Source organism: Anser brachyrhynchus (assembly GCF_964034855.1).
Source record: "Anser brachyrhynchus genome assembly, chromosome: 19".
Taxonomy (NCBI): domain Eukaryota; kingdom Metazoa; phylum Chordata; class Aves; order Anseriformes; family Anatidae; genus Anser; species Anser brachyrhynchus.
In genome coordinates, this window is record NC_137712.1 from 6,381,793 (window position 1) to 6,407,679 (window position 25,887).

A 25,887-nucleotide genomic window follows, 5' to 3' on the forward strand; every position below is an offset into this window, starting at 1 on the left:
TAAAGGGGCCGCGCCCCCCCCGAGCCGCACCCGCCGCCTGCGGCGCCGCCCGGTTCCCGGGGCCCGCCGCTCACCCCGCGGCCTCCCGCCGCCGCTCCCCGCCGCCCCCTCCCGCCCCCTCCCGGCCGCTTGTCCTCTCCTGGGCCCCTCCGCCCAGCCCCGGCCCTTTTAAGAGGCCGCGGCGCGGCGCTATAAAGCCCGGCCGGCGGCGGCCGCGGGGACAGCGGGGGCGCGGCACCGACACCGGCACCATCACCGGTACCACCGCCGCCATGGACTTCAACGTGAAGAAGCTGGCGTCCGACGCGGGCGTCTTCTTCTCCCGAGCCATGCAGGTGGGGGCCGGGCCGGGCCGCAGCGCGTCGCCAGGGCAACGGGGGGGCCTGAGGTGGCTGGGGGGGGGGGGGAGGTCCCTCAGAGCCTGAGGGGGGTCTCTGGGGTCTGAGGGGGGGTCCCAAGATCTGAGAGAGGGTCCCCAGAGTCTGAGGGGAGCCTGGAGGGACTCCCAGGGCCTGAGGGGGACCTGACAGGAGGGTCCCCAGGGCCTCAGAGGTCCCCAGAGTCTGAGGGGTGCCCCCAGGGCCTGAGAGGGGTCTGAGGGGGGGTCTCAGGGTCTGAGGACGGCCTGAGGGGCGGCCACAGGGTCTGAGAGGGGTCCCAAGGGCCTAAATGGGGGTCCCAAGGCCCCAGCCCTGCCCCTGTGGGGTTCCCCGTCAGCCCTGCATCATCCTCCCCCCTTCCTCCCCTCCTGCCTCCCAGGCACAGAGCATCCCTCACCAGGCCCCGGGATCCTGGGGGGAGGCTCCCCACAAACAAATATTGTGGGTTTAGTGCAGTTCTGTTGCCAACTTGTTTTGGTTTCCAGCTGGAGGAAAGGTGGAAAAGGCGTTTTGGGGGTGGCACTGAGCTGTTGGTTCTGGCTGTGCAGGCTGGCCTGAGCCGCAGCCCCTGAGCAGAGACCTCTGGGTGCTGAGGGCTCAGAGCGGGGCTGGGGAACCCTCAGCAGGAACCCACCTAAATCCCACTGCTGCCGCTTCCCTGGGGTGTCAGGGGAGGCTGCCCAGAGCTTCCTAAAGTTGGTGGTGCAAATGGCCCCAGAGACGCTTCTAACCCCTGCATCGAGAAGTATACAGAGGGTAGTGCTTGCATTGTGAAGGTTGTTATCTTAAAATAAAATCTTGCAAATAGCTGTTGAGCTGTCTAGGCAAGTGGCCAGCCCCATTGAGGAACTGTTCCTTTTCGGTAGGCAGATGTGGTAGAAGCCTTTCACGGGTCGCGTTTCGGTCGCGCAGGAGGTCAGGTTGCAGGAGCTCCCAGGACCCTACAAAACGCAGCGCTGTTAGAGGTGGGAAGGAGCCGCTGAGGCTGAGCAGGTAGCACCTTGCTGGATTACAGCAGCATCAAACCGTCCTTCCCAAACCTGCTAGCAGCAGCTTGCTGGGGCTGCAGTGCTGTCCTCAAACTGTAGACTGAAGAAACTTGGCTACCCGTGAGGAACGAAGCGTGCAGCAGGTGGTGAGATGTGGCTGCCGGCTCCGTCCGCTCCCCAGGCGTAACAGCTGGAAAGGAAAACTGCTCCTGGTCAGGCAGGGGAGGAGAGGAGAGGCAAATCGGAGGTGGTTGGGATCCTGCCTGAGAGCTCCAGTCCAGCTGGTGGCTTCAGGACCGGGCTCCTTTTCTACCCAAGGCGTGGGGGTTGACAAACAAACGGAGCAGCGCTGCCTTGGTCCAACCCGTCTGTGCCACGGAGTCATCCTGGCTCTTTTAGGAATCGCTCTCCTGTAAACAGATACCATCTCCTGTAATCGTGCCAGTGAGTCATGTGTTATGAAAAGAGAAATATTAACTACAGGTGCAAAATAAGGAGCAGATGGAAGGCTTAAAGATGCTGTTCTCATGCAAATGACCTTGGTGGCAGAAGAAAGGCAGAAATGCTGCAAAGAAATCGCATGTTTAGAAGCCTCATTGTACGTCTCTGATAAGTGTTTTTTAGCTTCGAGGCGTAGGAAGGAGACAGGCATGGGAACAGTGTCTGCACGCCGGTTCTAGAGCAAGGAGGCGTTTATAAATAGTGGCTTCTGCCTGCTACACCTACTCCAAATCATCTTGGATGCGACCATTCGTGTGCCTAATTAAGGTAGTAATTACTTGAAACAAAATGGTCACTAGCATTCGCGGACAGCACGTGTGTGTTTGTGCAAGCCGGGGAGCTGGGAAGGAGACGCATCGCCGGGGCAGAGCCCCACCTCCTGAAACGCAATCCCGAGGAGAAGTAGGTCCATTTGGGGCCATCCCACAGAGCCCTCATCCAGCACGGGCGAGCATCGCCCTGTCACCACCAGGAGCCAGAGATGACAGCCGAGGTCTGCTGCCGGCAGCAGGGAGTGGGTTTGTAGCAGTCTCTTTGCACAGCAGATCTTCCAGGGGAGGAGTACGACCTGGCTGGAATAAGCTCCGTTTTCTGTAGCACCAGGGATGCTTTCTTCAGCTCCAGGCATTTAACAAAGCGATGCTTTACTGGAACTGCAGCGACTGGAAGATAAATGGACTGGCCATTATGTGCTGTGCCGCTCAGACAGCATTAGCTATTACTGTCTGGGCGGAGACGTCTGGCCAACACGCGAGAGCTAACTGGTGCTGAAAGAAGGGCTGTAGCACTGCTCAGCCTGTTTGAAACCTGTCAAGTACAGCCTGAGGTGGGCACTGTCTGAAGAGCAGGAAGGATTTTAGGCCTAGGCTTAACCTGGCTCCTGACAAAACTCAAACCATCACCACCTTTACGTGGCTTTTTGTAGCTCAGGCACCAGTTTGCTGCTCTCCGACCTGAGGAGCAAGCTGCCTACCCGAGCTACGAGCTTGCAGGGCTTGTGTGCTCCTGGGTGGGCAAGCCTGTACCCGCTGCCAGCAGGAGAGGCACAGCCATGACGGAGAAGCAGTGCAGTAATTCTCCGAGGCTGTGTATGCAGTAAGTACCTTAACGTGGCTCCCTGACGAGGCACTGTCCCGTGGGCTTTATGGCACCTCTTATGCTCCCAGAAAACACTCTTCAAAAAAGCAAAGCAGAAGGTAAAGCAGAGGGAGGTGGTGGTCAGATCTGCTGCCCTGGGAGTGGGAAACGAGCTGGAAATATCCTACAGATAACGGCTGCGTGGCTGAAGAGCTTGTGTAGGATTCAGCAGCCCAGCCGAGGGTGTGCCGCACTGACACTGGCTCCGTGAATCACAGCCATCTAGCTGGCGTCCTCAGGAGGATGCAGTTAGGTCCCTAACAGCTCTGGTTCCTGCAGACAGACTCCAAACAGGTCATTCTCTTTGTTTTCACTGAAGGAGAATACGACCTTTGTTCACCTGCACCTTCCAGTTACCAGCAAGTGAGCTCGATCCCAAACCTCCGCAGAGAAAGCGATGATAGCAGCTCCAGCCTCCCTACAGGAACCGGCGTCTCCCCCTCCAAAGTAACGCTCTGGGTGCCTCTGTTCCAGCCAGGCTGCGAGCCAGGCTCTCTCAGGGATGTCTGGAAATAATTGTGGGTATCTGTCTCCTGTCAGTTCTGATGGAAACTTGCTCTGGGCAAAATTGCCCAAGCGCGAGTAGAGCTTTTGGGTGCGTATCCCACTGCTAATGTAGTTACCAGTGGCAGCTATAGGTTGACTTGTTCTGTCCTGAAGCTCCTGAGGCAAGGCAGACTTCCCCATCTCTCCAAATCTGGTGATAAAATAGACCTGTCCCCTCTGCTTGCTGCCCGTGCTGGGGTTAATGCCTTGCCTACTGGACACCTTCACATTCAAGACAACAGGAGGTGACTTAAAGAAAGGGTTTGAAGGCAAGAGGTACAGGCCAGATCCTGTTTCTGTTTGAAACACGTCTACGAATCCACAAGGGCAAGATTTTTTTACTTTCCTGAATGCTTTGCTCCTGAGTTAACAAAGCCGTCCTGCTAATGGCTTCCTTCTGTCCTCTAACACAGTTTTACTTGGCTCGCAGCCTGGCTTCCCTGACTCCCGGTGACCAAACACTTGAAGCATACGCTGTATCTGGTCCAAAGCCGTTGAGATCCAGGTAGTTTTTAGATGCTGACTAAGTGGCAGTGGCTTCTTCCCTAATGCAGCCCTGTACAGGGGCTGAATCTGACTCTGCCGTGCCTCTGAGCACCGAAAGAGCAATGTTCCAACAGCCTGGGCGTTAGGAAGCTGTTAGGAGGCTTCAGAAAGTCCAGCGCCCCAAACCTACTGGCAGATGCAGCAGACAACGTCTGGTTTAAGGTCCTTGGCCTTGGTTTGATCCTTGTGACAGCAGGGTGATTGTATTCCACTGTAGATGCCTCAGAAATAACGTCCAGTTGGAAAAGCTGAGGAACCTGCAAGTGGTACAAGGGCCTGATCTCTGCCACTAGATCCTCTGAGAGGGGGCTGCAGCCCCCCGTTAGGGCTTCCAGCCTGGGCCTGCTGGAGGGGAGAGGCGTGGAGAGATCACACGAGCCTGGAAGAGATGCAAGGTAGTCAGGCTGCTCTGTGTGAAACAGATGTGGAAGCAGTGGGACTTATTCCCCTTGGCTTAGAGGGGAGGAAGGCGGTCATGCTTTCAGCAAAGAAAACAATGTGTGTGATATTTTAAACCCTAACCTTGGTGGCCTCAGGTTGCTGGGCTGCAGGCACAGCCTGTCTGATACCGTAGCTGTAGTGCAGAGGGACATGTCCAGCTCCGCTCTGCTCTCACCCTCCTGGCTTCCCAGCAGTGCCTTTAACAACTCGTGTGGGGAAAGAGCAGCTCTCCCCCAAGCCGTAAACGCTGGCAGCTGCCCTGACTGCAGCCCAGCACGGCTGTGGGTTTTGCAATCTGTGCCTGTTGCCCGAGTGTTGCTCTCCTGCTCCGTCAGCCTGCCTGTCCGCTTGGTCCCTGAGAATGCATCCAGCATTCCTGCTGGCCAGCCAAGCCTCCCAGAGGAAACCCAACCTTTGGCTGAATTATTGATGCTCTGGAACGCAGCGTGACTCTCCTCTTCCTGGAGAGTGCGAGTGGCACTCGGCAAAAGGCTGCCCTGCATTATTAATCGCTTCATCAGCTTCCCTGCACAAAACCGGGGCTGGCGCTCAACTGGGTCAGCTTCAGGGACCGGCAGGAGCCTCTCCGCACCGTGACCCAGCACGTGGCTCCAGGATGTGCCTCCTGAGCTGGTTCGGGGCAGGGCTGGTTCTCCAACCAGCAGCTTCTAGGAGACACCTGGGAGTAGTTCTGTGGCAGCAGGACCGAGGAGCTCGAGGCTCTCCCCTGGCACTGTGCTGGCACAGGCTCTGCCTGCCCCGACTCTCCTGGGTGGATGTGCACCAAACCACACGTCAGCTCGGTACAAGCAAACAAGGTTCCCACCTGTAGGGTCTGGAGTATTTGGAGCTGCAAGAACCGCCGATGCTGCTGGTCTGGGAGCAGCAAGACACAAAATATTTTTAATCTGGCTTTCTACAGTCAGGAGGAGTGACTGCACGGCGAGCCTGTTTGTTCCCCTGCATCTCTCAGCCTCACAGTGGAGTCTTATTTCTGTCCAGTGGGAAGGAAAAATGCAATCAAATTTCTGAAAGTGTTATGAAAACAAATTCCTAGCAACAGAAATCCTTTAAGTGTGGAGAGACAGAACGGGGGGAGTTCTGCTCAAGCAGCTAGACTTCACAAGCTGCTGTTCTTCCACCCAGCTTCCCCCTGGGGACACAGACTTAGGCAACCAGCTACGAGAATCAGCTGAGACCTGTTGCCACCCGAAAGCTCAGACCTCCACTGGCACCAGCCACGAGAGAGAGCCAGCTCACAGGATAAGGCAGTGTAACTTACCTCTAATCCCCTTTGCTGGCTGTGTGGTCATGAGAAGCTTCATCTAATCCTGCTGGGAGACATGGTCAGCTCGCCCCTGCACCTGATGGCAGGTTCCCAGAGACACGGCGCAGACGAGCGAGGTCTCTGATCCCCCTGAAAGTCACATTAAGAGAGAGGTGAGCTGGGTCAGCGTCTCCCCACGCGAGTCCAGGGTTGCCAGCCTGCACAGATAAGGAGGTAGAAGCGTGCTGCAGGAGGAGGACGGAGGAGCCCCTGCAGCAACGTGCTACCGACACCCCGAGGCTGTGCCCTGCTCTGAACCCTGCAGCGTGGCCAACATCGAGGTGGGTGAGGGAGGCACTGAGGGAATTAAGTGGGAATGGAGCAACAGCCTCCCTGCACGGGAGCTGCAGCCTCCCGTGCCCTTGCACCCACTCCATGACATTCAGGCTCTGCTTTGCTGCTCCAAAATAAAGCCTGAATAGGAGATTGTTTTGTGACCTGCCCCGCTGGAGCTGCGGGCTGTGACTCACATTCCTGCCCATCCTCCCCTCCTGGCACAGCCCAGGCTTGCAGTGACCATGACGTGTCCTCAACCCTCTTGCAGGACAACCAGCTTTGGTGACCGAGTCCTGGCCCAGCGCTCTGCGAGTGACCATGTTCCCAGGGCACCGGGAGGAGGGCTGCCCTACAGAAAACAGCAGCAAAGTACAGTGCTTGTGAATATCACAAAGCTCCCCAGAGCTAAGTGATTCAAGAGCCTGCCTACAGCCCTGTGGAGGGCTTCAGCAGCGATCTGTCTCTGCAGCAATGCTGTGAGAAGCTGACTAAAATCAGCTGCTAAGAAATTGGGTTTAAGCTTGACAGCTCCAGGGCAGATGCTGGTGCAGGATGTCAAAACTGCAGGAAGAAGAGCTGGACTTGAAAGTGAGCTGAGTTCTCAAAAAGCTGCCTGGGAAAAGGGGGGCGAGGGAGACTGCTACGCTTGCATCAGAGAGTCTTGGCTTATTTAGGAAAGCTCTTAAACAGATGACTCGAGCGTCGGTGCCAAATACCTGGGAAGCCCCAGTTTGCTGCATGGCAGTGACTCAGCCCAGCCTGGTAGAGTCTGAAAACAGCCCAGGGCTTCCCACAGTGACAGAGGAAAAGATGCTTCAGCTGCTTGCTTGTGTCCAATAGCTGTGCGTGCCCCCCAGGGACGATGGGGGGCAGAAATCAGGTACAAGGCAAACCAAACCCCTCACTTCGATCACCCCTTAACCGCTGGCTCCAGCCTGAATCTTACCCAACAGGTCACGGTGTAACCATACCTGCAGGGCTCGCGTATCTCGGACATCTAGCAGCCTCTGCACGTGGCCGATAACGCGACTCCCGAGCGCTTGTGTGCCTGCCCCACGCGCTGCTCCTGGCCTGCTCTGTCTCCCTTTGTCCCTGGCACTGTGCTGGGTGCGCACACGGCTAGGGGTAGGCTTTAATCTCCTGGCACCCGGCTGTGCTAGGTGTTGCGCAGTGCCACATCCTGATAGCTGAACAGGGGCACCAGAAGCCAACAACAAGGACTAAAAGGACAAATGCAACCTCTGTAGGGCCCCAAGGGGCATGGCTGTCTAAAGGGTTCTTTTGGTATGATCCAACGAGGTGCTGGCTCCATCAACAGCAGGAAACTGAGCTTAAAACATACTGAAGCTGGCCAGCTTCCTGAGAAGAATGAATGAAGAATGGGGAGTAGGAAGAGGGGGAATAGGCTCTTCTCCCAGAAATCTCCCAAGGAACCAACGGGGTGTCCAGGCCACCTGATGCTGCCCCTCCAGGCTGTCAGATATCACTGCCCCATATGCAAACGCCGAGGAGTTGCACAGCCTGCTTTTCTCTGCTGCTAATTTCAAACTTACAAGAAGCAGGGCGGGAGGGAGAGTCCATTGCCAGCACAAACCTGAGTGCGCAGAGAGGTCCGACACCATCGTATTTCTCTCAAGACCCTGTGTCAGAGGCTGTCCAGCCACCACGTGTCCTAGAGGAAAACTTGAACTGCCACTTGCTGGAGGCGTTTCCATCTAAAAGATGAGTTTGAGCCTCCTTAAACCGCAGGGGCTCGGTCAGCAGCTTGCTACCAGCAAAGCAGGAGGTGAGCTCGGATGCTGTGCAGGGCACACACAAGCCCTGTGGTAAGACAGGTAGTGTGTGTGCTTGTCTAAAGAGATGGGAAGTCAGACTTGTGCGGTGACGGTGGCATTTCTGATCCCAGTGGGTTTGCAGGACGTAGAATTGCTTAGGAGGGGGTAAAAGGAGACAGCCCGTTGCCTCATCTGGAGGATATCTGTTGCCACATGCATATTTAAATAGATTCCTCACAACTACAGAATTTTTTACCATACTATTTGCCTTAATAAAAGTTTCTTATTCTGGAACACCTCTCAAACCTGGCCTCTATTTTTAGCTCAATGTTTGTTCTACTCTTCGGTAAAAAATTGCCTTCTTCCCCTGAAAGATGCCTGGTAACAAAGAAAGACACTCTGAAGGCTTTTATCTTAAGATAATTGCAAGAGACAGAAGCAGCCTCTCCAGCTCTTAATAGCTCTGTAGCACATCATGATTTTGCTTCAGTAGAACTGAACTTCTAATGACTACCTCCTTTCTGCAGTTTACAGAAGAAAAGTTGGGCCAGGCTGAGAAGACCGAATTAGATGCCCACTTTGAAAACCTCCTGGCCAGGGCAGACTCAACTAAGAACTGGACAGAGAAGATCTTGCGCCAGACTGAGGTTCTGCTACAGCCAAACCCCAGTAAGTCCAAATCGTAACGCTTGAAGGACAAACATCGCTCGTATCTCAGCGTTAAGACGTGCCCTCTGGCAGAAAGCCCTGTTTGTCGGGGCTGGATGAAGTGCGTCTTTGCGGGGCCCGTCCTTCATTCCCTTGTGGCTGAAGGGTGACCGGCGGCTGCCCTGCACAGCCTGGCCGTGCTCCTGAGGACGGGGAAGGATGGGAAGGTGGCCAGAGGGAGGGGACGTCTTCTCCCAGTGCTGCTGTTTGCTAACCAGTGCCTGACTGAGGACTGCAGGCGGTGGGCCACTGTGAATGCCAGTTCCACGGGCCCCTCCTTCACCTTCCTTCCTGTAACCGCTGGTGGCATCCTTGTTCCAGGTGCCAGAGTAGAAGAATTCCTCTACGAGAAACTCGACCGCAAGGTGCCCTCCCGGGTCACCAACGGGGAGCTGCTGGCGCAGTACATGACAGAGGCAGCCAATGACTTTGGACCGGGGACACCTTACGGTAAGCCAGCCTGGCTGAGCCCTGGGCATCGTCCCCCCCAAGAGGGTACCCCCACTGCCCTTCTGGTTAAGACGCCCACAGCACGCCTCTTGCAGCAGGGTGCCTTGCTCCACCCATGGCAATCCAAGCTGATGCCAGAGAAGGGTCTGCTCTAGCACAGGAGCAAATAGGCCACCTGGAGGAGGAAGGCAGTCTTGCTCTGCAGCAAAGCATCCTCCACGTTGTGGGGGAGGAGGGACAGGGGTCTCCCCAGCCCTTACGCAGTCCTCAAGTCTGGCAGAGCAAGAGAGGAAGCAAAGACATACCGATCCAGGGTAGCCAGTGGAACTGGTTACGGGATGCAGAAACTATTGTGTTATTTCCATGGCTTTCTAAGTTACCCTGAACAATGGGTTGCACTGAACAGCTTTAGCTTTGTCAAGTTTGAGAATTTTTTTTTGTCTGAAGTGGTATCTGGTTGTAGTTTCTCTAGGCTGTTAACAGGAGAACTGTCCTTTAAATGTGGCTTGCAATTAGAAGGGGAAAAAAATCATTTCTCCAGCAAGAGAACAAGAAAACAGCTTTGGGAAAGCTGGTGCTTGGTTACAAGCTTCAATAGGCCCCTTCCTTATCACGCAGTGCATCTTTCTGCTCATAAATCCTAGCGGTTCCCCCTTCCTAGGGGAATTTAGGGCTCCTTTAAGCAGCAGACCCACACAGAAGCACTGCTTGAACTTCCAACTGCCCTTGCTTCTGCCATAAGCTTTGTTACTGCTCACCAAATCGATAGTTGTTCAATAGCGAGTCCTGTTGCAGGCAGAACAGCTGTAACTGCACCTATAGGCAGCACTGCCTCAACTGGAGCCTAATCAACTCATTTTTTTCTGCTCTGGTGCTTTTCAATTTGCTGCTCTGTTCCTGTGCCTCTGTTTTATGAGACAAAGATCATACTGCCCAAGCAGGTGCAGCAGTAAAAGAACATCAGTGGAATAAGTGCCTCAGCAGCCAGATAAAATCAAAGCTGCATTGGGAGTGGTTGAGAAGAGGCCGGAAGCTAAAGGCAGACTGATGTTAGGACTGAAGCTGGTGCGGTACGGGCACGGTCACCTTGTCCAGGCATGGTACAACCGTGCCTCCTGCTCCCCAAAACTGGAGCCTGGTAGCACTGGGGGAGTTGGCTTAAGCCAACACAAGGTTTATTGGTTTCTCCTGGAGTTGAAGGCTCCCATCATTGCAGGGAAGACCTTGATAAAAGTTGGAGAGACTCAAAGGCGCTTAGGTGCAGCAGAACGGGACTTCATCCACTCTGCCTCCATCAACTTCCTGACCCCACTGCGCAACTTCCTGGAGGGGGACTGGCGAACCATATCTGTAAGTATGGTGGCAGGGAAGGGACGCTCATCACCTCACCGGGGAGGAGGAGGGTGGGGGGAAGTGGAGACAGTGCTGGAAGAATGCATCCTCCTTCCCTATGAGAAAGGATGAGCCCACATCTCTCCCCTTGGAGAACACAAGGAAAGGGAAATGCCAGCCCTAGATCTGCTCGGGGCTCCCTGTGCTGCAGGGAAGGATTGCTATTTGATGTGGGCGAGGGCGGTACCTCCTTCCCTGACCCCTGCAGCTTAGTGGGCACTGCAAGCCCACAGTCCCCTGTCTTCAGCAGGTCACCCTATATCCCTAGCAGCCATGCCCCGAACTCCTGGCAGCAGGATGGACACGGCAACTGCTTTTCTCACAGGCACTTTTTGCTTAGGAAATAGATTTGATTCCCAGATGACCCCTTGGCCCTTTCCCTCCCCAACAGCTCCTAAACAGCCTGCTCTTACCCCTTTTCTGTCTCTTCCAGAAAGAACGGAGGATCCTGCAGAACTGCCGCCTGGATCTGGACGCCTGCAAAGCCAGGCTGAAGAAAGCCAAAGCTGCCGAGGCAAAAGCAGCGGTAACTTTCTCCTTCATTCTCCTCTGTCCTTCTGACCCCAGGGTTTGGCTCACATGAGCAATGCCACAAGCTCTCTGGATAAAAATCAGGCTGCCCTACTACCTCCTGGCTCTGGCAGGCATGGGTGGGAGGATTCCTTATCTGGTGTGCAAGGGAACTGGGAGCAGGAGCCATGTGCCTGTTCCTTAGATGCCCTCCCATGGGAGAGTCGTTGAAACAAACAGTTTTGAGCCGCCAGAGTCTGGAAACTCACACTTACCACGCTCCTGCCTCCTGACTGACAGTGGTTCCTGGCTGTTCAGTTACTAGCTGGGTGATTTGTGCTGGTAACTACGAGGCTGTGTCTTCTGAGGACTTGCTAAATCTCCCTGGGGATCTGGAAGCAAGTCAAGAGAGAGCTGAGCTGGAAGGTGTACAAGAGGAAAGCACGCTGGGGCACTGCAGGACTCCCAGGATTTCAGGCTAGTTGTCATTTGGCCAACTCTGTCTTTCCCAGGTAGAAATGCTGGGGGAGCTTGTAAGGGGTGGCGAGGGTCAGGCTGGCCACCAAGAGGTCCCTCCTGCAGCCTCCCTGTTCACTTAGTTCGCAGTGCTGTCTGGTTACCTGCTGCCTTGCCCTCTGGCTTTGGAGGATTCACGGCTGGTAAACTAGCAGAGCTCCCGGGTCAGCACAGAAGGGGCAGGCAAGTCAACCGGTGTCCCTGTCCCCAGGCCTGAGCAACGGGAATGTGGGACAAACTCCGCAAAGTGCTCTCTGAGGCTGAGACCTGCCAGCTCAGGAACGTTTCCCGGGCCTCAGGTACCTCTTAGAGCTGCCCCGGGCAGAGGCAGGGTAGCAGGAGGCAGAGGGGACGTAGCTGGGCACCGGTGGGCTCCCTGAAGGCCTTGTTGAAGCAGGTTGCCATCCTGTACTGCTCTGGCTGTGGCAGGAGGAGTCAACAAGTTCTGCTTCTAGCCTGGGGCCAGGATCTCAACTACCAAAACCACACTATCAGAACGAGCAGGAATCCTTGTCACGCTCTGGGATACCGGCCTGGGAGACCTGCCACGAGCCTGACTTGCAGCCATCTGTTTGGCTGGGCCTTAGGCCTGGCAGCTCCCTGGGTGGCCAGCTCCCGGGTGTTTTCCCTTCTCTCCGAACCTAACTATGTTCGTGCCATATGGAGAAGCTGTGCTAAGCTCAGAGGCCTCCACCAGCAGGTCTGACAGCACTCAGGCCTCTGTGGGAAATTCGAAACAAAGCTTTGGGTGAACAAAGGCAATAGCTACCCTTTTAAAAAAAAGCCTCCTCTCATCAGTCAGGTCACCCAGACCCACTGAGGGTAACTTTAGGAATCCCCAGTTACCCTCCTGAAGGGGATGGTGCCCCTGCTCCCAGTGGAAGCAGCAACCATTGCTTTATCTTAGGCTTAAGTCAGAGCAGGAATTCAGCTTGTGTGCTTCCTCCCTTCCTACCCTCTTCCTCCTCAACTTGCTTCCAACATGAAGTGATCCCAAGGGCTCTCAGCTGCAAACAGACCCTTGGGTGAGGGACTTCCCTGTAGCTGGAAAAGCAAAACCTGGTCTCCCACTGGAACTGCAGTGCTGGAGTGCTCCAGGTAGGATGCAGAGCCAGCCTAAAGGCTTCCAAGCCATGCCTGAGTAGCTCTGCTTCTTTGAAACAGATCACCACAACAGAAAAGCAACCTCAGCTGCTTTTTTGAGCACCCAGCTTAGCTTAAAGGTGAGGTCCCTGGCCTCAGGCCTCAAGGTGCCTCGCTGACTACCAGGGGACAAGGCACAAGTGGAAGCTCCCAGCACGGAGGGGTGGGCTGCTGCCTCGGCACCAGACGTGTTAACTCATGATTAGCCCACGGTGTTCCCTGCAGTGTGCCTGGAGTCCTGTGTTTGTACCTCTCCATCCGAGCTGGCCTCAAATAGCGCACCTCTCCCAGCTCACCTCTCTCTTGCTGCTCCTCTCCTTTGAGTGCAAACCTGTGTTCCCACAGCTTCTGTCTTGTGACTGATCCTCCAAGTATGCTGCTGCCCAGACCCGTGAGCTGCTGTTCGATCGTCTGGGCTTGTGCATTTCCCTCTGATTTTGTGCTTTGTCCTTCCTGTTGATGCTGTTTTGCTTACTAACCTTTTTGTTTTGTTTCTTTGTAATTTGCTCAGTGTGAGGGAGATGTGAGTATTGACTGTGCTAACGGTGCTGTGATTTTTCTTTAACACCTCTCATTGTCTCTTTCCCATTTTAAATGAAAGTTCATATCTCCCTCGTCCATCAGGACTGGCCCTGCAGCACGTACTGGTCAGGGCCGTGGCTGCCAGGGGAAGCTGCCCCAGAAAGCTGGGAGCATTTGTCAGCTGCCTGCAGCCCCTCTGGAGCATGCACCCAGTTCCGTCAACACTGCTTGCAAGCAGCGCTCAAGGGGCTCACGTAAAGACCCCCTCAGGCTCCTCTGGCCCCAGGCAGGAGGAGGTTGGGCTGGGTGGTGAGTCCCTCCCTGGAAGGGAGGCAGTCCGGAGACAATGACAGGCAGGTTGACCTGGTTGTGGTGCTGTGCTGCCCTTCAGGCTCAGGGCTCTGCCCATTTTCACCATTGCAAGAGTGGAAGAGGGAGGGAGGGAGGAAGGGAGGGGGTCTTTTCGACCACTGCTTGCAAATACAACTTGCCCATGCACAGGAGCGCAAGAGCAGCTTGCCTCCTTCATCCCATGAGCTTTGTCTAGTTTTGGGACTCACCGGAGACCAAGGAATGGGAGGAGAGGTTTCTTAAGTTGCTTTTGATTTAAAACTAAAAAGTATTGTCAAATATCTCCTCTCCCCATGGGGAGGAGCCCAGCCTAGCCACTGTACTAGCCTCAAATTTCACTGGTGCATTCCTCTCCCTGTACTCAGGTTTGACTTGTAGTAGGAATCACTCCTCCTTATTCTGTCCTCCTGCTGTTCCCAAAACTCCTAGACAGTTTAAAAATCTCTTCTTGCTGGGACCACCCGACTGCACTTCCACCCACCGGTCACTCATTCCAGCAGGCTGCTCAGGGCTGCTGTGGCTCCCAGCAAATGGGGTCAGCTGGTATAAGTAGATCTGGGTGAGCCGCAGAGAGATTAACCTGGGAGAGGAAACGCGGGGCCCGAGAGGATTAGGGACCTGTCGGGGTTACAGCTGGGTTGTGCGCCAGCCTTGCACCCCAACCCACTGCAAAATAAAGGCTGAGCGGGACCAAGTGCGATGTGTCCTGATGTGAGCTAGCAGGTTGGCTTCTCTCTCTGGGGGATGCTACAGCCAGGGGCCGGTCTAGGAAGAGCTGAGAGGAGTGTTACACCATGGTTAGCGAGCCCCCACTGTGTGTGGGGATGGAGCCCTTGCATTCCCAACAAAGAAAACCTCTGGAGTACTTAAGTCTTCCTGTCCCAGGGCAGGGGTTTAGCTGTCAAGAAGCTGGCTTGGAGGTTTTCTGACCTCTAGGCTGAAAACTTGCACACTGCCTTTGGTGGCAGCAAGGCCTCGGGCTAGATCTGCTTTGATCTTGCCGTGCCCATCGCTGAAAAGAGCAGATCTGAGCCTGCGAGGTAGAAACCTGCTGAGAGGCTTGTTGAGGGTGAGAACAAGTAGATGGCTCTCGTTAAAAGGCACTGTGCAGAGTATGCTCTGAAAGTAATCACACCCACCACAAGGGCAAGGCCCTGTACAGGGACATTTTAGGACTGTAGGTGGGCAGCAAGGGAAAAGAAAGTCCTGCCCTCTGGACTGGGCCAACATGAGAAGAGCAACCTGCTGGCTGCAAGGCAATGGGAAACACATTCGGGATGGTGCTGTCTCATCACCGCTCCGACTGGCTGCCGTAGGAGCAGACACCTGTAAGTACAGGCAGAGTTTCTACCTGCAGAAACACCTGCTGTTAAGTACCAGGTGTGACCGCATGAGCCAGTCCCCCTCCTCTCACTCTGTTTTCCACCTGGGGAGAGTTTCCAAGCACCACTGCCCTGACTGCTGGGAGACTTCCCCCCTGCAACCCTGGGAATTTGAGCTAAGTTCCCAGAACCAAGAGGAAAAAAACAACAGCCTCTTCTTCCTCCTGTTGCCCAAGTGACTCCTGTCGACTCCTCTGCGTGACTTGTACATGAAACTCTATTCCCCTACTAGGCTGTGCCTGACTTTCAGGAGACTAGACCTCGTAATTACATTCTCTCCGCCAGCGCATCAGCGGTAAGATTGCTTCCTCCTAGATGTTGCCTCTCCAACCTCTTCCTGCCCCACTCTTCACCTGACAAACTTAGACCTAGTGCTGTGCTGTTTTCAACATTTTAATGTGACATGGGATGCCTGGAGTTTCTCTGACTCGATGTAAGGATGCAGGTCACCTTTTGAGGGGGCACTGGCAGGGTCTGGCAGTTTGGCTGCTTGGTTTCCTTCACAGTTTCTCTCCCGGTCTGTTCCCACTTTTTTAGTGGGAATCTTCTGACAGCATTTCTATTGCTAGTGGAGCAATTGAAAGGAAAAAAACCTCACAGGTTAGCCTTTCTGGATGGTCCCAACCATATACTGGCAACATCACATGTTGTTACCTGCTCAGTACTGTGGCTTCAATGCTCAGAGGCTTTCTAGCCAGTCAAGAAAAGCAAAGGTGGAGGAGTCTGCCACCCGTGGTGTCAGTAACCCTGACATACAGGCTTGTCTGTTCTGCAAATAGAGGTCCTTTCTTTTTGGCTTCCACTTGGGGCCCGCCCTCCTGCTGGCAGCTGTTGGTGGCTGTTACCCAGGCACGTGCTGGGGGTGGATGAATGGCCCGTCGCATCTCTGCTGTGTGGTTGTGGTCAAACAATTGACTTTCTGTGCTGTGTTCACGGCTCCCCATTGCACAATGTCGCATTTCTCGTTAAAATGTTGAAAACTGACCATCTCGCTTCCTAAACAGCATTCAGAACAACACTGATGCCTGTTAGCAGAGTAATCTGGTACTGGAAGGGCTGGGGAGGGGGGCTGTAGATATGAAAACGTAGTAGGCTGGGCCTACGAGCAAACCAAAATGTCTCAGCAGCAAGTTGGATGTGGTTAATGGGCAACCCGTCCCGTTTGGAGAAAGGTTTGGGCTGCCAGCATCAGTGTTAGTTCCCAGGGGTATCTGTCCTGACCTTCTTGAGAGCGATGCTGGGATCAGAAATAGCTCTGCACGAAAGCTAGAGAACTGCCTCAACAGGCAGCTGGCTGGGCGAGGAGACTCCTCAGGAGGAAGCTGATGCTGACAGTGCTGCAGCAAGTGCTGCTTCCATCTCTCCTAGCACACGAGGAGCAGCCAGGGGCTTCTCTGCGGGGAAGGTCTGTTCCAAGGACAGCGCAGGAATTGTTGTAATGGACTAAAACTGAGCTCTGGGGGAATCAGAGGAGAGAAACTGTGCTCTCCTTGCCTTCAAACAACTCTGACTAGACTGGGATATCCTGACTGTCCCCTGAAGGTCTCTAAAGCAGACCTGAAGGCACTTTCATATCATGTACTGGCATCTGGAAGAGTGCCCAGGTGCTCAGCTCAACACATCTAGTCATCATCTAACTGCAAGCTGACCAAGTGCAGTAACATGACCAGGGAAACAGATTCGAGTTTTTGCTAGCTAGCCTGCAGGTACCGACCCTGGCACATCCATGCCTAGTCATCGATCCCTCTTCAGAGATCTGCTAGGGAGGCTCTGACCGCAAGGACGATGGCACAGGCCAGTGAAGCCAGGCTCCAGGAGACAGACTTGCTCCAGGTAAGCAGCCAGCACTGACCTTTTCCCATTCGATGGCTGCACAGGAGCACCTGTGGCAAGCACTGCCCCTGCCAGCAGTGCTCCTTATGGCTTCCAAAACACCTCTGAGAGGCTGCAGCTGGGGGCTGAGTGCTGCCTGACCTCAGCCTGCAGGGGCAGGATGACTTCAGCAGCAGTTGGCATCTCTAACTCGCAGAACAAGGGCTAAGCCCGGGCTGCTCCCCAGCTCAGTGCGGGCAGCACTGCCCTGCACCCAGCCCTCTAATCCCAGCATTCTTCCCAAGGGGTCAGGCGCTGCAGCGAGCTAAGAGCATCTCATGCTGTTGCTCTGCTTTTCCTCCAGGCCAGAGGCCTTTGTGCCACTTCCCTGTCAGTACACAGGCTGCAGAGCAGCTGCTGCTGCTAACCTTGCTTTTAAGCTGTTCTCTTCTGGGGGAGGGCTTGCTTATGCCCAGGTAACAGCTTGCTCTTGCAGGTGAGCAAACAGGTCAGCTCTTTCCTGGACCGCATATCCTTAGCAGGGCCTGCTGAACTCTGATTTTGGTTCTAAACTCACATTGTTGTTGTTTTGGACAGGTGGGTAACATGGTGCTTCTGTTTGTCCCCTTCTGTAACAGGGGGCTTAGCCGGAATTACAAACAGCCGGAGACAAGCCCCTTGACTCAGCCCAGTTTTGTTTAAGTTGGAAGCTGAGGAGCTATTTCTCCTCTCTCCCACACTGACCTTTTGTTGTTGTGTAAGGTATACGTGGGCTGTGTAAGCCTAAATATCCCTTTCCCTCAAAGCCTGCCACTTGCCATGCTCTGTCTTCCCAGGAATGATTCCAAGAAAAACATATTGAGTACCTTAAAGAGGGTTCCTCTGGCTTGAGCTGTGGTGGAGGAAGACAAGTGCAGCTCATGGCCCTCTATTCTGCCCCCTGCAAGGTCTGGAGTGTTTCTGACTAAAGCTGCGTGGTGCCTTCACCCAAGGCCAGATCTGGGCAAAGCTGGACTGCCCCAGAGCACCCCAGGGTCACAGCTGGAGGTTGTGCCAGAAAGGCTGACAGAAGAGAAACAAATCTGGCTCTAAGTTCAGTGGATAGTACAGAGATCAGCTGGGCCCAAAACGATTTAAGTACTGTCTACACAATCTGTGTAGGAAGTCCTGGGCCAGACCAAAAGCTTCCCCTCTTGCCCCTGTAGCAAGTCTTGCTCCAAAAAGGCCAGGCTGGTCTGACAGAGGCTGTGAGCCATGGCAGCACTCCAGGCCAGTTCCTGCAAGGATTTTCCCTTCTCCTGGGGTGGGAGCTCTCAGAATGAGCAAGGGCAGGGGCCTGTGTCCTCAGACACTGATGGCATCACCCAGGCCTTTTCTGGGCCAGCCCGTGACTCACGATAATAAGACATCTGTCTGAGGGTCAGAGAAAACACCCGGCCCCGCTGCACTGCGTGCTGCAACAGGGACAGCCTGCGGTCAGGGAAGCGGCTGCCCTAACCCTGCCCGAACAGGGGAGAGGAGCCGGCTGGGTACTCACCAGGCGGGAGCTGAACCGCAGGCCAGGCAGCAGAAACCAAAACAGGGTCAGCTGCTCCAGCAGCCGGTGCTCCTTATATCAGCTGCCGAGGCTGTCCTGCACCTGGCACCGCACACCTGGGGGCAGTTGGTGACCGATCCCCAGCACAGCTGAGTGGGGAGGTGCTGGGCCCTAGCAGCCCCAAAACACCGGGACACCCAGCACATCGTCCAGAAACGGTGGCTCCCGGGTGCTGTCAGTGCAGGTTCAGCAGTGCTGGCTGTCTGCCGAGGAAAGGCCGGGCCGAGGACCTCTGGGAAGGACCAATGTGTTTTTCTGCCTCTTCCCTCCCTTCCCCATCGCTGCGCATGACTCCCGTCGCTTGTTTCGTGTCCTGGAGCCAGATCCCAGCAAGCAGCTGGCGGCGCTGTGCCCTGGGGGGATGCTGAAAGGAGAGGGGAGGCCTGGGGGGAGCGTGGCCGAGGAGCTGCCCACTCCCCTCTGCGGGGCCAGGGGAAAGCGGCCAGGGAGGAGGGTGGGAAGGAGCAGCTTCACGTTGTGCCTGGCTCAAAGGCAGCACCCAGCCATTGCTCGCCTGCTAGGAGCTGCAGGCTGCCTGGATTACGAGCCCATCAACCTGAGCTCTCTTGACCAGTGGGTGAGGAACGCTGGCCTCCGGCTTAGGCTCTCAGCACTTCCCAGGACCTTATTTGTGGGCTCAAGCAGCACAGCAGCCTCCCAGCACTCCTAAAAGAAGGGCTGTCCTTCAACACCCTGCTCTGCAAGCTTCAGCCAGGTAATCCACGCGCTCAGAGGACCCTGCGGCTTCATCTTTTCCTTCCTGGAGCCCACTGAACGTGGTCACCACAAAAGCCCTGGCAGGGATTGGAGCTGGGCTGCTGGCTGTGGTGGCACAGCCTTGCTCACCCGCTGTGAAACCGAGCTCGAGGGTGCGGGCTGGAGGGGAAGGGGCACCAGCCTGACAGCTGCTGCTGGGTGAAGGGCTAGCTCGTCCCCGGAGCCGGCCTGCTGCGTCCGCGGAGCGTCCTTGCCCGTTGGTGTTAATGCCGAGTGCTTCTTGACGTCTCCAACACTGATCTCCTTTCCTGTTGCTCTGTGGCCCCCACAGCTTTGGAGCGACGAGGTGGAAAAAGTAAGTACCCGGCTGCAATCGTGCTCCAACCTCTGCGGGCGTGTTGGCGGCGGGGAGCTGCCGGCTCCGTCCCTCCCGTGTGTGCGCACACGAGGGAAAGGGGCGCGACTGCTGTCAGCCCCGGCCCCGATGCTGTAGCTGCGTGGCTCGATGTGATGCCGACAGCGGTTTGGGAAGGGGAGACCCAGCCCCAGGGGCCAGTCGGCCACACCGAGCATGAACGGCTTCCCGGGCAAACCGGGCGTGTGGGATGGGATAGAGGCAGCGCTGAGAGCCCGGCACTGGTGTCACGGGAGCAGAGGTGACGTGCTGCGACGTGGTTCAGCTCTGCTCCTGGGGGAAAGGCCCTGCCTGCTCCACCTCTGCATGTGCCTTGCGTTGGCTTCTGGCAGCCCCTTACCGCTTGTTCTGGGGTCCGAGCAGGAGCGCTGAGCAGAGCTGGCGCAAGGACCAAGGGTCCTCACGAACAGCCCCTGCTGATGGAGGGCATGGCTCTGTCCGGAGGGCCGGGTGGGAGGTCTGGAGCCTGTCGTGGAGCCGCTCCGGGTGAGCTGCACTTACCCTCCTGAGTGGATCCAAGGAGGCCAAGCCCCAGATCCTGCTCCTTTTCTGGGCTCCCCAAGGGGAGCTGACTCCTCCAGGCGGGTGGGTGGAGGGCTGCCAGCAGGCTAGGGAGCAGGGTGAGCTCTGTGTGGGGCTTCCAGAGGCACCTTCTGGGATCCCGTTGCCTTTCATCCCGCAAATACCCCCAGCGGATGTTAGCCTGAGCTGCAAGGTGGTAGAATGGCACTCTCCTGCATGCTGTGCATGATGGCATCCTACTGCTGCCTCACTCAAGGCATCAGCAGAGCAGACCGGCTGGTTTTACTTATTCTGTCCCTCGAACGAATGAACTGACTGCAGTCAGCTGTAGGCACGTAAGGCTCTGTTCCTCCAGTCTTGGTTGGATAGACCCCGGTGTCGCTGGTGTTGGCCACAAGTTCCAGATAGCTCTGCTGCGACTGAGGGCTCTGCTCTGCTCACTGGAGCAAAAATCTTGGTGCTTAGTAGGGCATTGCACTGATATTTCCTGGTGTATATCCCCCTCTCCTCCTTTAAATAATCCCTTTTATTCAGGGGATGCAAAGAAATAGATCAGTTGTAGCTTAAAATAGACGAATCTGATTAAAGGCCAGTGGAAGCATCTCTTTGTCGCAGCCTGTCTGTACCCCGGTGCTGGTAACGCTAGGCCAGGCGTGCTGGCGCACAGCAGCTCCCCCAGCTCGCCCTGCCGAGCAGGCTGGCTGTCCTCCGGGGACGCTGCTCAGAAACACCAGCAGCACGGCCTCTGTTGGAGACGATCAGCCTGTCTGAGCAGCCCTCTGGGGGCAATTCCAGGCATGCCACTCCTGCGCCAGACTGATGGGGCATCGCCAAAGCAGCCGAAGGACCTCTGTCCCCAAACCAGTGCCGTCCAGGGACCACCGCACCGAGGCAGGCAGCCCTTGGGCTGCAACATCGCCCTGGGGAAGGGGAAAGGGGCACAAAACCCTTACTCCTCTCCTTTTAAGGTGTAGCTAAATGGATGCCAGTCTTCTGTGCTGCTGATCGCAGCACAGCCCAAGAGGGAACTGGCACAGTCTGCTTGGTGCTAAGGAGCGATGCGCGCTACGGGACAGACCTGCCTGTTTGTCGCTCCTTTCCCCGTGGCGGTGGGGAGGGGAGAGCAGGCACCGGCACATCAGACAGCTCCGGTGCTGCTGGAGCTTGGTGAGCTTCAGGTTTTCCCACCCGACTGATTCTGTGATGCATCTGGGCTTTCTGGTACTGCAAAAGTGCCAGAGTGGAAATCTGCTGTTTGCTGCTGGGGAAAGAGATGTTCTGTCTGCCTGGTAAAAAGGTTTTTGGGTGTCAGTCTGTCTTCAAATTCCCAGTGTCGGGTGCACAGCTGCCTTCTAACGCCCATTGTCAAATTCCTCCCAGCTCAAAATAAGCAACAAGCCTCAAAGGAGAGCTCAGGCAGAAGCCGTACTGGGATGTCCACCTCAAGGGCAGCGCAGTTAGGAACAGCAGTGAGGTGAATGCTCCCTGGCCTCAGCCTTGGTTCTGTGGGGATAAAAAGGAGACTGGCAACAGTCGCTCGTCTTGAGAAAAACTGAAGGAGGCTGCCACGTTCTCCGAGCTTGCATGCATAGGAGGTGTTAACAGAGCTCCACCGCTGCATTTCGGAGCAGACTCAGACAGTGCTGGCAGTGGGAACTGTCCTGCTGCCAGTGACACCTTTGCAGGGGACAGACACTGACATGCAGCTTTGGCTGCCCAGTTCTTGGAGTCCTCCAACTGGCAACAGAAGCGGGGGGTAGCACAGGCCTGGCTTCCTGCCTATCTCAGGACTAACAAAACCTCTCCAACTTCACGTTTGAGTCTTGCGGGAACAGGAGCATGCTGGCTTGATGTATCAGTCTTGGGCTGCCATTCCGTGAGCTGCAGTGATCAAACGTAGGATCAAGCAGGAATACAGGTCAAATACAGCCAGAGCCCTCTGGGATCCCAGCCCAGGGTGTCCTGTGCCTGCTGCTCAGTGTCAGAGGTGCACGTGGATCCCACCGAGCACCCTTGTCTCCGTGCCAAGAGGGAGGGGGATGGAGGATGAGGAGGGTGTTGCCTCTTCCTGGAAAAGGCAGAATAGGGGGTCCGTGCCTTGGCTGCCTTGAACACCCTGTCCCGTTTTGCAGGCAGAACACGAGCTGCGGCTCACTCAGACCGAGTTCGATCGACAGGCAGAGGTGACACGGCTCCTGCTGGAGGGGATCAGCAGCACCCACGTGAGTCTGCCTGGGTACCTGGGGAGGGGGCTGAGAGGCACCCTTGGGCCTCTGCAGCAATCCCAAACGTGGCGAATGAGCGTACTCTACTCAGCCATGTCTTAAATACCGGGCTGCACGCGGCTGCTCCCCTTGGGGCAGGAGCTGCAGGAAGAGGGCTCTGTGCTCCGGCACCCGAACTCACTCATGGTCCTTCCCACGCAGGTGAATCACCTTCGCTGCCTCCATGAGTTCGTGGAGTCCCAGACCAACTACTACGCCCAGTGTTACCAGTACATGCTGGACCTGCAGAAGCAGCTGGGCAGGTGAGACCAGAGGCTGCTTTCACCTCCCCAGGGGTTGCTGGCTCATCCCGTTACTAGTTCAGGCCTCCTTCCTCTGGGAGAGAAGCTTACACCCCCACTCAAGCTGCGACAGCTTCTGAACGGTGACCAGTCCTGGTGGCAGCATTTAGAGTGGGCTTTGCCATTAGATTCATCTGGGCTTCATGCATTCATCTCAAAGCATGGGCCAGAGCCTGAACATCCTTCCTCAAGATCAGTTAAGTCACGCTGGAGACAAATTCCTGTTGCCAAGCGACAGGCTGAGGGTCTCAGCCGCAGCAGTAACCGAACCTGAGCTGCTGGCTGCACATCCTGGGTGCGGGTAGGGCTCTTCTGGTACCTGCTACAACGGCACGGTGGGCTGACCCTGGAGGGGCCTCTGCATGGTAACTCACCACTCCTCTTTCGTTCTTTTCCATGCTTGCAGCTCCAAAGGAGAAATGTAAGTATCATGTGCAGGACTTGCTCTAAGCGCTCTACACCACAGCCAAACTGCATGCAGGCTTGCTCCAAAGGCCAGAGCTACGCTCCCCTAGCACAGGGGCAGATAACCACAGATAAACAAGACCTAGCTTCATTACTTTCTCTATCTGGAGAGCCCAGAGAGCCGGGGAGCCTCCAGTTGTGGTATCTAGTTTAACAGCAACAATGAGTGTCCCAGCCCTGAAGAACGAGCAGGCTAAACAACACGTGAGAGCAGGGCGAGGATACAGCAGTGCAGAGACCAAAGTAACACCTGCCCAGCCCCCTGTGGTGCCACCCGACAGTCCCATCCCCTGCACGTTAGGTAGCAGTCCTGTAACAGGACGCTGGAAGAAAAGCAAGCAGACAAACACCTGTTGGATAGGCTCAGCACCTGAGTACTAAGTGCATTTCCCCACTTGAAGGGCAGCATGGATACGTTACAGTGTTAGCTGGAACTCTGCAGCATCATCCCTGCAGTGCAGCCACTGAAGGAAAGAACTTTCTTGGCTCCTCACACGAGAGACTAACTGAACTCTGCTTTTTTCTCCTGCGTAAGATTTTCAGGCACCTTTGTAGGGAACGCAGAATCCACATCTCCTCCCCCAGCTGCTACCTCTCCGCCAGCTGTCGGTGCTGCCACTCTCCCTGCTGTGCCTACCATCCCGGTTGTACCCACAATTGTCGGGGTGCCCAATACCGTGGCAGAGAGCGTACTGAACCCCAATGAAGTCAAGCCTCCTGCCAGCGGGACACGGAAGGCCAGAGTCCTGTATGATTACGAAGCAGCTGACAGCAGTGAGCTGGCACTTCTTGCAGATGAGGTTGGTGGCTCTTCTTTGCATCGAATGTTGCTGTTAAGTGTCCAGCAGCAGCCTGCGGGCAAGTCAGCAGCCTCTTGGTTACTTTGCCTGCCCCTAAAAACCCCATTTTGTGGAACTGATAATAGAATCTTTTCCTTAACCGTAGTATCTTTTGCAGTGAGTTTGCACTCAGGGCCATTTGCTGTTTAAGACTTGTACAGCCTGTTGTACCCAGCTAACAAAACACCCCAACATTTGGTGTCTTCACTGAGACCCTCAAACCTAGCTAGCTTATGGGATAAGCTACTGCCTGGAGACCTGGTCTAATCCTGCTGAGAACAAAGGAAATTCAGCAAGCTGCAAACGGTTTTGGTGACTAGACAATTTTTGTATCCAGAAAGGATGATGACAGAGCAATATCAAGCCACCCGGTATGCAAAAATACTTTAAGTCAATTTGGAGAATGAAAAGGCAGCAGGGACATCAGTGGGCAATAGACCTTCTGTTAGAGCTGCAAATAGTTCCAGGAAGGCTCCAGGGGAAAAGTGCAGATGCCTGCTAAATAAACTTTAGGAATTAACTTACTGTTCTTTTCGGTACACATCTGACTGAACTTCATGGCTCTGCGTGCAGAAGCAGGTCCTGTTTAACGCTGTCTTCTCTCCCCAGATGATCACTGTGTACAGCCTGCCAGGCATGGACCCAGACTGGCTCATAGGGGAAAGAGGGAACCAGAAGGGGAAAGTTCCTGTCACTTACTTGGAACTGTTAAGTTAAATGTCTCCAGGAAGAAGAATGTACAAGTGGAATGCACCCCTCATCTCCTGGCACTTCTAATGCGGATTTCTTCATCAGAGCCCATTGCTCTCGTCAGGGCTGACACACATTGCTAATATGGGAATTGTGGGAAAGAAGCGGTAAAACTATGAGAGGTTTTGGGAAAGGGCTAATGGCACCTGAGACTGAATTCATTAACTACCAGTGCAGCCTGCTTTGAGGTTAGTCTTGTCGGCGCAAGATTCCTTGATTACTTTTTCTACCCTGCCCTAGTCTTGTTTATCACAGTGGCTTTCCCAGGGCCAGCAAACTCTCCTTCAGCAGCTGCTCATGGAGTTTAAGTTAATTTCCCTTGTGTTTGGTGTGGGTTAGTGCCTGTCTGCCCCTCCCACCCTCTCTGTTCTTCAGCAGTAGAATTGCCTGAGTCAAACCATCAAGCGCTCCGCTGGGGAAGCGTCCCACACGATCCCTCTGAGATAGTCTAGCTCTTAAGGCAAGAAAGCTGAATTTAAGAATTAAGAGCTGGTTAAACCCAGCTGGGATAACAGTAATGCAAGGCTTTCTAAGAGCCATGCTTACTGCAGCGGTGCCTGATGGCTTCCATCTAGAACTGTCCTGTGAAGCTGGAAGGAAATCCCATGGTCGAGACCAACCTAATAACATAGAGCCTGTATGTCAAAAAATCAAACCTCAGTACAAGGGACCATGCATCTTGCTTGCGTTTCCTCCGAGAAACTGCTCTTGGACTGCAAAGAGTTTACAAGCCTTTTTACAAGCTTTGCTCCCTGTGTTAATTGTCCAGGCTTTTCTTACAGTGCATCTGTTCCAGGCATGTTTTAGCCTGACCTTATTTTCACTGATCACTGATTTAACTAATACTTTCCCCTCCCGTCTCAGCAGTGAACAGACTTGGTGCATCCTAGTACAGGAACGAGCAGTCCCACTTGCTGTTATCTCCAACAAGCCATTCTTGGCCATATACACATCTAAACAATTCAGGCTGCCCTTGGTGTGTGTGGTTTAGCTCAAAGGGAGCGGTCAGGTATGTGTGCGTTTTAATCCTATAATGCTCTTTTTAGCTAGAGCTCCACTGAAGGACTGCTGTTGCTGTGTAACTAGTTTCCCACTCAAGCTGGATTGAAGAGAAATTCACCGGCACCAAGCTCTCTGTTCACTCCCTTCCCTTTGGTATGTCAGAACTACCCTTGCTTGTTTATTGATCTTTTGCACTTTCCCCCACTGGTATTGTGACCACTCTAATGTAACAGGGCACTGAGCGCCTGTGTATGTAGGGCTCATGGTTTTCTGCACTTATTTGCCAATAAACAAACTGCCTGACCTCCTG

General features: G+C 55.0%; 1 protein-coding gene across 6 annotated transcripts; it reads left to right on the forward strand.

Moving 5' to 3' along the window:
• Window positions 1–26: 26 nt before the first annotated feature.
• SH3GLB2 (SH3 domain containing GRB2 like, endophilin B2) lies at window positions 27–25,887 on the forward strand. Of its 6 annotated transcripts, XM_080562385.1 has the most exons (12): window positions 28–335; window positions 8,446–8,587; window positions 8,948–9,076; window positions 10,293–10,426; window positions 10,902–10,994; window positions 15,125–15,187; window positions 19,350–19,373; window positions 22,088–22,177; window positions 22,382–22,482; window positions 22,928–22,942; window positions 23,522–23,786; window positions 24,435–25,887. In XM_080562385.1, the coding sequence occupies exons 1-12, from the start codon at window positions 273–275 to the stop codon at window positions 24,540–24,542; spliced, it is 1,227 nt and encodes a 408-aa protein (XP_080418511.1). In that variant the 5' UTR covers window positions 28–272; the 3' UTR covers window positions 24,543–25,887. The 6 variants fall into 6 exon arrangements, with proteins under 6 accessions (XP_080418513.1, XP_080418511.1, XP_080418515.1 ...); XM_080562387.1 differs by lacking the exon at window positions 15,125–15,187 and having other exon boundaries at window positions 27–335; XM_080562386.1 differs by lacking the exon at window positions 22,928–22,942 and having other exon boundaries at window positions 29–335.

Bases quoted from the DNA above. Each gene is read 5' to 3' on its own strand.
- SH3GLB2 (XM_080562385.1), top strand. From the start codon at position 273: ATGGACTTCAACGTGAAGAAGCTGGCGTCCGACGCGGGCGTCTTCTTC. The intron at 336-8,445 runs GTGGGGGCCGGG...TCCTTTCTGCAG, and splicing joins TCTTCTCCCGAGCCATGCAG to TTTACAGAAGAAAAGTTGGG. The intron at 10,995-15,124 runs GTAACTTTCTCC...TTCCCCTACTAG, and splicing joins CTGCCGAGGCAAAAGCAGCG to GCTGTGCCTGACTTTCAGGA.